This window comes from Eumetopias jubatus, unplaced genomic scaffold (assembly GCF_037043125.1).
Source record: "Eumetopias jubatus isolate StellerSeaLion01/CBP00866 unplaced genomic scaffold, mEumJub1_p1.0 scaffold_13, whole genome shotgun sequence".
In the NCBI taxonomy this organism is placed as follows: domain Eukaryota; kingdom Metazoa; phylum Chordata; class Mammalia; order Carnivora; family Otariidae; genus Eumetopias; species Eumetopias jubatus.
This window is the reverse complement of record NW_028274819.1, coordinates 25,527,751-25,540,386: the sequence shown is the minus strand read 5'-3', so window position 1 is coordinate 25,540,386 and position 12,636 is coordinate 25,527,751. Positions and strand designations below refer to the sequence as shown.

General features: G+C 38.3%; 1 protein-coding gene across 4 annotated transcripts in view; it reads left to right on the top strand.

The window, feature by feature from the left end:
• TRIM44 (TRIM family member 44) overlaps positions 1 to 12,636 on the top strand; it is a 117,928-nt gene that overhangs the window by 55,065 nt on the left and 50,227 nt on the right. For 2 of the 4 annotated variants that reach the window (XM_088018167.1, XM_088018170.1), the window contains 2 exons: positions 293 to 374; positions 9,544 to 9,563. In XM_088018167.1, coding sequence (XP_087874293.1) covers positions 293 to 374; positions 9,544 to 9,548 — 87 coding nt within the window. In that variant the 3' untranslated portion in view covers positions 9,549 to 9,563. The remainder of the gene's footprint in view (positions 1 to 292; positions 375 to 9,543; positions 9,564 to 12,636) is intronic. The other 2 variants (XM_088018168.1, XM_088018169.1) reach the window with 1 other exon arrangement.

Here is a 12,636-nt window from a genome sequence, read left to right as displayed (position 1 = left end):
TGCTTCCTGTATATCCTGGCCTAGGTGCCTTGCAAACTGGAAACTATAATGAGCACAGACAGAAAGAAAATCTCCAAGAAAAGCCTACTCTCTGTAGCCGAAGAACTAGGAAAAGGGCAGTTCAGCTATAGAGAAGCCTTTTGATCAATCCTGCCTATTCTGGAAACACACCATGACTACAACTATACCCCTTCCCAGCCCCAGTTGGCACTGCAGGAGTGGAGCCAGTCGGGTGGAAACCTATCTGTTGTCTTCTCCTGCAGTAATGAGTTATCATTCCTTTCCCCTGGAGCCTTTAGGTAAAAGTCTGACTTCTGTCATCACCCCTGCCCCACTCAGGAGTCAGTGGTGCCTGTCTCCCTTGGAGCCTAAAGGTAAACTCTTACTTCTACCCCTGCCCTGCAGTATCAGGAAGGAAATAGTATCCCTCCCCTTTGGAGACTGTAGATGGAGCTCTAACTCCTCCCTCCCACCCCTACAATAACTGGGCAATATACCTCCCAACTGGGTCAGTGAGTAGAACCTTATCTTCCACTCTTGTCCTATAGTAATGAGTTGGTACCCCTCCTTCTCCCTAGCCAGCACTCTGGAGATGATAGCATGGAGTTTTGTCATCTGAGGGGGGCAGATCAGAATAGCATTGCAGAATCATTTAAACTATATTGATATTTGAACCGCAATCCACGAACCTGATCCAGGACATGTGTTCTGCTTCTTTCTTCTTTTTCTTCTTCTTTTTTTTTTTAATCATAATTTTTATTTTCATTTTATTTTGTTTTATTTATTTTTTTAAATTGAAGTATAGCTGACACACACTGTTCCATTAATGTAATAGGACATGTGTTCTGAATTTAAATATGTTGACTTCTTGGTAGAATAGAAGATTTAAATCGGAACCAGATTCTTAAATACTCAAAATGTTCAGGATACAGTCCCAAATCAGTCATTATACCAAGAACTGATAAATCTCAACTCTAATGAGAAAAGACTATCTAATGAGAAAAGATGCCACCACCAAGATGACACAGAGTATAGAATTATCAGAGAAGGATTTTAAAGCTACTGTTTTGAAAATGACTTAGCAATAACAAACTCTGGAAACAAATGAAAAATAAAAAATCTCAGCAAAGAAGTAGAAGATATAAAGAAGGACCAAATGAAAATTTTAGAACAGGAAAATACAATAACTGACATAAAAGATTTCACTGGATTGGCTCAGTGGCAAATTGGAGATAAGAGAGGAAAGAATTGGTGAATTTGAAGATAGAGATCCAATCCGAACAACCAAGAAAAAAGACTGAAAACTGATTGAAATTGAGTCTTAAGGACCTGTGGGACTATAAAGGAAGATCTAACATACATGTCACCCATGTCAGTACAGGAGGAAAAGGATTGTGGTGCTGAAAAAATTGAAGAAATAATGGCTCAAAACTTCTAAAATTTGGGTGAAAGACATAAACTTAGAGATTTAAGAAGTTGAGCGAACACAAGCAAGATAAATTCTAAGAAATCCATACCTAGACACATCAAAATCAAAGTAATGAAAAGGAAGGACAAAGAAAAAAATCTTGAAAGCAAAGTAGCCAGAGAGAAATGACACAATTAGCTATGGGGAACAATAATTTGAATGAATGTAGTATATATAAGATATTTGCTCTATATCTATTGAAATGATTATATGGGTTTTTTTTCCATTATTTTATTGTAATGGCTGATTATACTGGTTAATTTTACAATATTAAATCAACCTTGCATTCTTGAGATAAACTCCCACTTCATTATTATGTATAATCTGGGTTCAATTCGTTAGTTTTTTATTTATTTTTTTTTAAAGATGTTATTTATTTGAGAGAAAACAAAGACACAGAACACAAGCGGGCGGGGGGCGGGGGGGGGGGGAGAGGGAGAAGCAGACTCCCTGCTGAGCAGGGAGCACACTCCATCCCAGGACCCTGGGATCATGACCTGAGCCAAAGGTAGGCATTTAACTGACTGAGCCACCCAGGTGCCCCTCAATTCATTAATTTTTTAAAAAGATTTTTAGGTCTGTGTTCAATGAGGGATATTCATCTGTAGTTTTATATTTTTATAACATCATTGTCAGGCATTGGTATTAGGGTTAGCTGGCTTCAGAAAACAAGCTGAGAAGTATCCCCTCGTCATCTGTTTTCTGAAAGTTTATGTACAATTCATGTTATTTCTTCCTTAAATAGTTGGTAGTATTTACCAGCAGAATCCTCTGTCCTGGAGTTCCTTTATGTGAAGATTTTTGATAACCAATTTAATTTCCTTAATATAGAGCTATTCAAATTTTGTTTGATCTCATGTTTATTTAAATTTTAATGTGTGTTATATTTAAATTGTGTTATTTAAATTTGTGTTGTAACGTTCAAAGAATTTGTTGGTTTCATTTAAGTTGTACTTTTTAATGTGAAGTTGTTCATACTGTTTTCTTGTGGTTTTTTTAACTGTCTGTAGCATCTAGAATGATAACCCATCTTTCATTTCTGATATTGGTAATTTGTGATTTTCTCCTTTTTTTCCTTGACAGTCTAATTACCATTTTATTAATTTTGTTAGTCTCAAAGAACTTTTTGATTTGCTAATTTTTTTCTTTGTTTTCCATTTTGTTTATATGTGCTCTTATTTCCTTTTTTCTGCTTATTTTGAGTTTACTTGTTCTTTTTGCTAGCTTTGTAGATGGTTGATAAAGCTATACTTTTCTCTCTAGGCACTGCTCTAGTTGAATCCTAAACTTTGGCAATGTTTTATTTTCACTTATCATTCAGTTTGAAATATTATTCATTTACTTTGTGATTTTTTTTCTCTTTACTCATTGATTATTTATGTCTTGTTTAGTTTCCAAATACTAGGGATTTTCTTACATGTCATACTGTTAATCATTTCTAATTTTTTCCATTGTGATCAGAGAACTTTTTTTTTTTTTAAGATTTTATTTATTTATTTGACAGAGAGAGACACAGCGAGAGAGGAAACACAAGCAGGGGGAGTGGGAGAGGGAGAAGCAGGCTTCCTGCGGAGCAGGGAGCCCGATGCAGGGCTCCATCCCAGGACCTGAGCTGAAGGCAGATGCTTAAGGACTGAGCCACCCAGGCCCCCCAGAACATGTTTTGAATGGTTTCAAGCTTTTAACATTTATTGAGATTTGTTTTATGGCCCAGCATATGGTCTATCTTGGTGAATGCATATGCGCACCTATTTTATAGTTTGGGGTGTAGTGTTCTATTAAATATCAGTTAGGTTTTCAAATAACTATGTTTTTACTGATTTTTGTGTCTAGTTCTGTCAACTGCTGAGAGGTGTTAAATTTCTAAGGATGATTAGGGAATTATCTCTCCCTTTAATTTTATCAACTTCAGATATCTTGAAAGTCTCTTTTAGCAAATACGTACTTAAAATTGTTCTGTCTTTCTGATGAACTGACCCTTTAATCATTATGAAAGTCCCTCTTTTTCTCTGATAATACTGTTTGTCTTCATGTCTGTTTTATCTAATGTTAGTAGAGCCGATCCAGTCTTATGCTTACTGTTCTCATGGTATGTCCCCATCAATTTGTTTTTGGTCTGTTGTTAAAGTGTATGTCTCCTAGGCAGCATATGGCTGGGTTCTTATAATCTTTTATCCATTCTGATAATCTCCACCTTTTAATTGAAGTGTGCAGTCCATTAACATTTACTGTTATTATTAATATGGTTAAATTTAAGTCAGCCATTTCATGATTTGTTTACTGCTTGTCCCTAGATTTCTATTCCTCTTGTCTTTTCCTGCCTTCTTTTAGACTTTTGAGGCAATTATTTGAATTCCACTTTAGTACATTTTTTGGCCTTTTAGCTCTATTACTTTGTTCTTATTTTATAATGATTTCTGTGTGGATTATAACATATATATTATATGTAACATATATAATATACATAGAAATCCTTTAATTTTCTGTCTACAAAAAATACAGTACCACTTCACATAAAATGTAGATACCTTGAGGGGCGCCTGGTTGACTCAGTTGGTTAAGCGTCTGCATTTGGCTCAGGTCAAGATCTGGGAGTCCTGGGGTCAATTGCCATGTTGGGCTCCCTGCTCAGCGGGGAGTCTGCTTCTCCCTCTGCCCTCCACCCTATTTGTGCTCTCTCTCGCTTGCTCTCTCTCTCTCAAATAAATAAAATCTTCAAAAAAGAATGTAGATACCTTGAAACTACATAGGCCAATTAACACTCTCTATGCCCTTTTGTTATAGTTGTCAAGTAGAAAATCTACGTGTGTTGGGCGCCTAGGTGGCTCAGTTGGTTAAGCGATTGCCTTCGGCTCAGGTCACGATCCTGGAGTCCCGGGACCGAGTCCCGCATTGGGCTCCCTGCTCAGCGGGGAGTCTGCTTCTCCCTCTGACCCTCTTCCCTCTTGTGCTCTCTCTCTCTCATTCTCTCTCTCTCAAATAAATAAATAAAATCTTTAAAAAAAATCTGCATATGTTATAAATATTAAACAATCATATGCTTCTAAAGAAGTTAAGGAAAGTATAATCATAATTTTATATCTGTATATATGTAGTTTTTAAGCAAGTTTGTGATAATAGTTGCATAACTGTAAGTTTAAAGTCATTGAATATACACTTAAAACAGGTAATTTTATGGTATTATAAATTATACCTCAGTAAAGCTGCTAAAAACAAAAATTGTAAATAGTCCACCTGCTCAAGTACTATTTCCCTTTGATTTCTGAAAATCATTTTAAAACCAGTCCATTAACACAATATGTTTTAAGAAATCTTTAGTACAGATGAATTTGACTAGGCTAAGCAGAATCACAGGGCTTCTGGTTGAAGAAGTCCAGAGATTACAAGGTTTACTGATGACATTTCTTTTTAATAAATCTTTTTGGGTCCTTTTATAGAATATAGCGTACAGGACTAGTTTCAGTACCATTCCCCAGATCTAATGAGATGTGGTGTTTCTCCTCTTCAAATAACTAAATAAAGTTATTTCCTTCTTATTCATTTTGGAATACTAAAAACTTATAGACAGAGCAGAAAGTAAACACACTAAATTGATGGTTATTATTGGGGTATTTTTTCCTTTTTTTTTTCTTTTTTGTGTATGTATTTTGTTTTTTTCCCCAACTTTATTGAGATAAAATAGACATATATGTAAGTTTAAGGTATACAGTGTGATGATTTTGATACACATGTATACTGCAAAATGATATCCATAGTAAGGTTAGTTAATATCTTCATCCCCTCATGCTGTTTTTTTCTTAACATTATATTTTGAATTTTCCTCATATTACCAGAAATTCTTCATAAACATAATGTTTGAATCCTGAATCAGTGATACAAACTTAACTTTTATGTAATTTTAAGTTTTTTCCAACTTCCTTACTGCCATTTATTACATTATAGTGCATGCCTTTGTTTATAAATCATAATTACTGAGTCAAAAGTATGGACGTTTCTTAGGCTCTTGTACATATTTGTTAACTATCCCCAGAAAAGTTACATCAGTGTACATTTTCATCACCAGTTTTGACAGTCTCTCATTTTTTTGCCTGAATTTTATAAACATCTTTGCCAAAGTCAAGTACTAAAAAATGGTGTTTATTTTTATTTGCATGTCATGAGTACTTCCATCTTTTGTCTAGTTTTGAGAGAAGAGTACTGAACTATGTGAGATAATTTTAGGAAAAGTTCAAATGAGCAAATCATTAAAAATGATACGTGCATATCCTAAACATTTATTTTAAACTTGAAATACATATCTGTATATTTCTTTGATTTTTGACTCAGACCTTTGAGTATATGGGTTTGCCACTTGGAGTGGAATGTTATGTTTCTGGCATAAACCACATCCATACTGCACTGTTTATAAGGTCCAATTTCAGGATAACATTCGAAGCAAGCTGAATGTGGAATCCTAGACTTTTATACTTTATTTTTTCTAATATTTTGCATGTCTCACTACATCAAAATTGACAGCAATTTTTTTTTAAAATATTTTATTTATTTGACACAGAGAGACACAGCGAGAGTGGGAACACAAGCAGGGGGAATGGAAGAGGGAGAAGCAGGCTTCCCTCTGAGCAGGGAGCCCGATGTGGGGCTCGATCCCAGGACCCTAGTATCATGACCTGAGCCGAAGGCAGACGCTTAACGACTGAGCCACCCAGGCACCCCAAAGTTGACAGCAGTTTTTAAGTAACTCATCTTTATTGAATGCCTTGGAAGCATTCAGCTTAGTTTTCATGGAGGCAGTGTTTCCCTCTTGCATTCACTTTTTGTTATTTAATAAAATGTGTTGTCATAATTATAAGCTCAACTGATTTAAACAGCCTTAGGAACAAAATTATTTGCTTCTTGGTGAACAGACATTTCCACTGGTGGAAGTAGAAACAAGGTGGTAAGATACTAGAATGTAGCCTACCAGCCAAGAGCATTGAGGATATTTGATGGAGGGATTTGGGAACATTGCTTAACCTGACAAGTCATTTAAAATAGAAACTGGTATTTAGCAAACTTTCAGTTCTAATATTCTCTGAAACCAAGATTTACTTGTAATGGGGGGGGTAGAAATTAATCTTAAATCCTACTTACATCTTGCCTTCCCTCCTTTCCATTTTTGAATAATTATTATTTTTTTAAAGATTTTTTTTTTTTTATTAGAACGCACGAGCAAGGGGGCGGGGCAGAGGGGAGAGGGAGAAGACGACTCCCTGCTTTACAGGGAGCCTGATACAGGACTCGATCCCAGGACCCTGGGATCGTGACCTGAGCCAAAGGCAGATGCTCAACAGACTGAGCCACCCAGGTGCCCCATTTTTGAATAATTATTAATTATGTGCCTTGTGCTGTGTAAGGTACAGTGAATAAAGAGATAAACAGTACAGTTTCTCTTCTCAAGGAATTGAAATCCAAAAAGGGAGACACTGTATGGTGCTGTCACTTGGTTTTCTGCTTTAAGTACCAGCCTAGGAGTATGAGTCATACAATTGTGAAGGACAGAGTAGGATTACTCCACTCGGTCTGTCAGTGAGAAAAACATTTCCAAGTGAGGCTTGATCTTCAAGAAGGGACAGGAATTAGCTTAGGCTTTCAGAATAGGAGGGAATAGCATGCACATCTTTTACAAGGAAGATTAGCAATCTTCTGAGTGCGTGCTGACCTATTCAGAATTGCCATATGTATGTGTGTTTGTTCTTTCATTCGTTTATTCATTCCTTCAGCAGTGAAACTCTCACCCTGGTCTTCCCCCATGCTTTGTGATAGTGATTATTGCTTCTGAACAGCCACATATCTATAAGCTGCAGAAATAGATGAATGTGAAGCACAGTCTTGTGTCCCATCTTCTCTGTCCTTCTTTACTCTTCCCTAGAGACGTTATTAATTAATTCAGGGAAAGTACAATAATGAGCACCATTTGTCAAACACTTACAATGTATCAGACATTTTTTAGTGTTTTACATATTTTCTCATTTATTTTAATCTGTATTGCCACCCTGTAAGGTAGGAATTAGAATCTCCATGTGTAGATCAGGAAACTGAACCTGGAAAAGTTAAGGCAAATTGCCAAAAGCTTTACTGTTGGAATTGATGAATGTAAATTTGAAGCCATGTTTCTCTAAGTCAGAAAGTCCATCTCTTAACCATTGTGCCAAGATTTACAGTTTTGAGGACTCACTCTAAATCACAGGAGAATGTTTGGATACTGTTTTTCATAAGATTCTCCTAGACAATTATGTTTGAATATCCAAAAATAATTGAAAACCTGTGTTGAGGTTTAATTAAGTCACTGATAGTTACGTAACTCAAAGTTAAATTATATGAATTTTTTCTTACTAGATTATAGTTCCCATAAGACATGCCAGCCAGTCAAAATGGAAAGAAAGCTCCCACCATCCCTATACCCTCCGACCCCACACCACTGCCACTTCCGCCACAACCCCTGTCCGAGACACACATAAACACATCCCCATTCTCTAGTATCCTCAAACTCAAAATTCCTTTAACATACTTTTTTTTTTTTAAACATTGCTGTGCGTTTGCTCTTGCTTGTCCAGTGCCCTTCCCACTCATCTTCTGTTGCCAACCTGGGAAAATCCTGCTTATCCCTTAAGTTCCAATATAAATGTCCCCTCTGTGAAGCCCTCCCTTCCCCTTTCTCCAGAAGAGGCTGTGTTTATCGCTTTCCTTCTGACTTTGAAACATTCTGTTTATGTTTTTGGTAGAGCCCTTAACATACTCATTTTCTTTCTCTCTCTGTGTTTCCCCTGCTCCTGAACGGGAGTTCCTAGGTTAAGTTATTATCTTTTACCTTTAGTGTTCACCTGTAGTAGCTTATCATACTGAATTGTTACTGATAGTGATAATAACCTTTATTAAGTGCATCCTATGTCTTAGGCACTGTGCTTGATGTTTATACATATTAATTCATTTAATCCTCCTTTCATCCTATGATACAGGGACAGTTATTACCCCCATTTTACAAAGTAGGAAATTAAAATTAAATGAGGCAAAATAACATGACCAGCGTAATACAGCAAGTGAGTGATGGAGTCAAGATTTGAACCTAGAGTGTCTGACTCCAGAGTTCATTCTTTATGCCTGTAGGAACAATCAAATTGATTAAGTGCTCTGGGAAGTTATCAACAACTAGGAGATACATTCTCTATTGAGACCAACCCTGAAAGGCTAAAAAGAAGGATGTAAAATACCCCATCACCAAAGGAAGGAGTGAGGTCCCTTGGAGAAGGCTTAAGAATCATTTGAAAAATTTTGTGTGATCACAAGAAGAGAGTCAAAGGACTCTTGCTCTGATCACCGGTAAAGTTAGGTTCAGAGCACGCAGTACCTGGACAGCTACCCCTCACACATTGTTTTTATAGACAGTGAATGAGAAAAAGTGAAAAGCCAGTGTTGGGCTGAGGAATATTGTAGATCATCAAATGCCAGAGCTCCCCTTTTATAAAGGAGAAGACCAAGGTTCAGATTAATTAATTAACTTGCCCAAGGGCACATAGCTAATAAATAATAGAGCGTGGACTAGAGTCCCAATTTTCTGAGTCCCAGTTCAGTGCCCTTTTTACCACAGTGTGCCCTATATTAGAGTTGCTATGTTCATATTTGGAGAGAAAAATGCTAGACCAGGGCAGAAATGACTCTTTGAAGGAAACAGCTTGATGCTTTTGGAGCTGGTCAGCTTTTGCCTAAGACCTGCTGCTATTTTGGGCTCTCAGTTTGCTCAGAACTAAATACTGCCAGCCACACAAATAAAAAGGCAAGGCTATTATTTAGGCCTCCTAGGTCTGGGCATTCACTTACCTGCTTGCAAAGGCAAATTATCAGTTGATCTCTGCTGGACAGTTCGAGCATAGGATTATATTAGCCCTTGTCTTAGCCCTTGGACATCTGCTGGTTTGTCTGTGTTAAAGTAAATGCACAAGCCTTGCTTTCAGGTTGCAAGAGGGGAGGGAAAAGAAAGAAATCTAAATCTGTCTCTACCAGTGTTGATTTCTAATGCTGTTTCTTTCTGTTTCTTTCAGGGTGACGAGGAAGGACCCAGGTAAGATCACATTATTGCTGCTTGTCTGTTCTCAGAATTGAAGTAGAGTGACATTTGTGGCCTTTTAATGCCCCATGAAATAGGGACAGCCAAAGAACAGCACAGAAAAGGGATCAACATCTTAAGTCAGGGCTTTGAAAATCTTATTTTGTAAGACTCCCATCTCCTTCCCCATCTGTGCCATTTCCTGCCTGTAACCTTCAGATAAAGGTAGACTTTAAAGTATGTAGTGATAGTAACTTCAGAATACCTTGCTAGGAAGAGTAGGCCCTATATTTAAATGGTGATTAGGCTATCAGGTGGACTGCCTAGATAAACTTTTGCATTGTTCTTTCTTGATTGGAATTGGGTTGCTTTTTTAAATGGGCTTTGGGTCCAATATTCTTTGTTTCTGACGTATAACATTTTTGCATCTGACTCAAGACACTGATACTGTGAATCCTAGGTCATAGGTATTACGTTTCTTTTTTTTTTTTTTTAAGATTTTATTTATTTATTTGACAGACAGCAAGAGAGGGAACACAAGTAGGGGGAGTGGGAGAGGGAGAAGCAGGCTTCCTGCAGAGCAGGGAGCCCGATGCAGGGCTCGATCCCAGGACCGTGGGATCATGACCTGAGCTGAAGGCAGACGCTTAATGACTGAGCCACCCAGGCGCCCTGGTATTATGTGTCTTAACTTGGTTAAGGAAAAAGAAGAGGCTCTTTTCTGCTTCTGTATCACCACATGAAATGTGAAAGTGTATTTCATTATTGCCTCAGCCTTGCAGTAAACCTGGAGTTTGGTTTCCTTACTTTTGCTGTCATGCTGCTCAGTGAAAACAGGCTCCAGGAAATGCTGCAGCTTTGCCATCCACACAGTCAAGGGGCATTTGTACAAAGTAAAATGAAATGTCCAGGTGGGTCCTGTGTCACATAGGATCAAGAACTGTTCAGGCTGGGAAGTGTCAGAGAGTTCAGTTAGGGCGCTGCTATTCAAGCTTTAGTTTTAGCAGAAGTGGCCCCCCCCTTTTTTTTAAATGAGCTTTGAGTAGAACCCCAATATACAAAGAGTTTTTCTCTGGCTAAAGTTGGGGGCCAGATCCATTGGTGAACCTTCTCTCTTCAATACAATAGACCCTGAGGGGCTTCTGCAGAAACCTAGGGTTCCAAAGAACTCAGTTTGTGAAAATCACTTACCTGGTTCAAATTTCTCATTGAAAGAAGGTACATGAATTGTCCAAGGTTACCTTACTGGAACCAAAATTCAGTCCTTCTTTGGTTTATAAACCAACAAAGAAAGTTTCTTCTTTTTTCCTTCTCCGTCCCCACACCCTCTGCCAGTTTCTTGGTGCCAAACATTATCGCACATCTGCATCTCTTGGTGCTTCTGTCCCGTGAGAACTATGGTTCTCAGCCTAGATCTAGCTCCTTGTCTACCATGGCTAAAGCCACAGGCACCCTGCTTTAGAACTGCAAAGCCTCAGGGAATTTCTTCAAATTCACCTTCCAGCCATTCTCAGGAACAGGCTCCCTCTGAATTGCAGTTTTTCTTTCCTCCCTCTCTCCTTCCTTCCACTTCCTCCCTTTCTTTTCTCATGACCTACCATGTGTCGGGCACTGTGTTACTTACTGGGTATATAGTAATAACTAAGACAGACATGGTTCCTGTCCTTGTGGGAGAAATAAGCATATCACCGGGCCCTTATACTGTGGGACAAGTGCTATGACAGAGGGAAGTTTAGGCTGCTTTGTCAGTCTTGGAGGGTAAGGGAAAGCTTACCAGAAAAGGTCATAAATAAACAGGGCTCTGAAAGATGAGAAGGCAGGCAAAGGAGGAGCAGGGGGTAGGGGGTAGGGTTGTTCTAGGTAGACAGAACAACTTGTGCAGAAGCTCTAGATAAGAGAAGAGTGGAAGAAAGAAAGCAGAATCCAGATCCTTTAGGGCCTTATAGGCCTTCTAAGGTGTTTGAGCTCTGTCTTGAAGGCTTGGGAAAGCTTGAAAGAATTGTAAACAGGAATTAACCCAAGTAGATTTGCATTTTGGAAGTCTCCCCTGCCTTAACTGGAAGTAGATTAACACCAGAGCGTGGGAGGCTAGTTAGACTACAGTAGTGATAATGGGAGCCTAATCCACATCTTTTCTAGTTATTTTTTTTTTTAAAGATTTTATTTATTTATTTGAGAGAGAGAGAATGAGAAATAGAGAGCACGAGAGGGAAGAGGGTCAGAGGGAGAAGCAGACTCCCTCCTGAGCAGGGAGCCCGATGTGGGACTCGATCCCGGGACTCCAGGATCATGACCTGAGCCGAAGGCAGTCGCTTAACCAACTGAGCCACCCAGGCGCCCATCTTTTCTAGTTATTGACCAGGTGTTTACCATTTTGCACAGACCTTTGGTTTCGACAGACTCTAAATTCTCTCCTTGGCACTTCCATCTCTCCTATTGTCTAGACTAGCTCTAGCTCCTTAAAATCCAGGCCAAACAGAGCCCTAGACTTTCTTCTTCCCCAGAAAGAGCGTTCAGACAAGACCAGTATAATGAAAACACCTTAACAGATGTCATGTAGTTTGGAGGAACCTGATTAGGATGAATGCGGTCATTTGTCTTCATGGTTACATGTCAGAGTCACGTTGAGTAGAAGAATACAGGGACCTTATGAAGAGATAAGCTTGCTTCAAAGGTACTATTTAGTGTAGATACTGGTTTTAGTGTTTAATTGCGGATACCTTCATGTCATTTTGACAAGATAGTCGTGAAGCATAGAGTTTCTTTACTAGCAACCAAGATAATCAAGCTGTCTCCTTCGAGCTAGGCTATCATGGATGTCAGCAGGGACTCTGTTATACCAGGACTTGATAGAACCCTCTTTTGGTACAATGACAGAACCCTTCTTTGGTATAATGAACCCTTTGGTACAATGAAGAGCATGTTCTAATTTGACAGAAAGAAGAAAACGAAGTCAAATTTTCTTTTTAAACTTTCAATTTATATTTGTTGGTTCCATTCAGTTTGTGTTGAACTACCATTTGGCTCAGTTAATTCCAGTTAACACTTCAGGGCAGATTGCCTTTGATCTGAAATTCTCTCATTTATG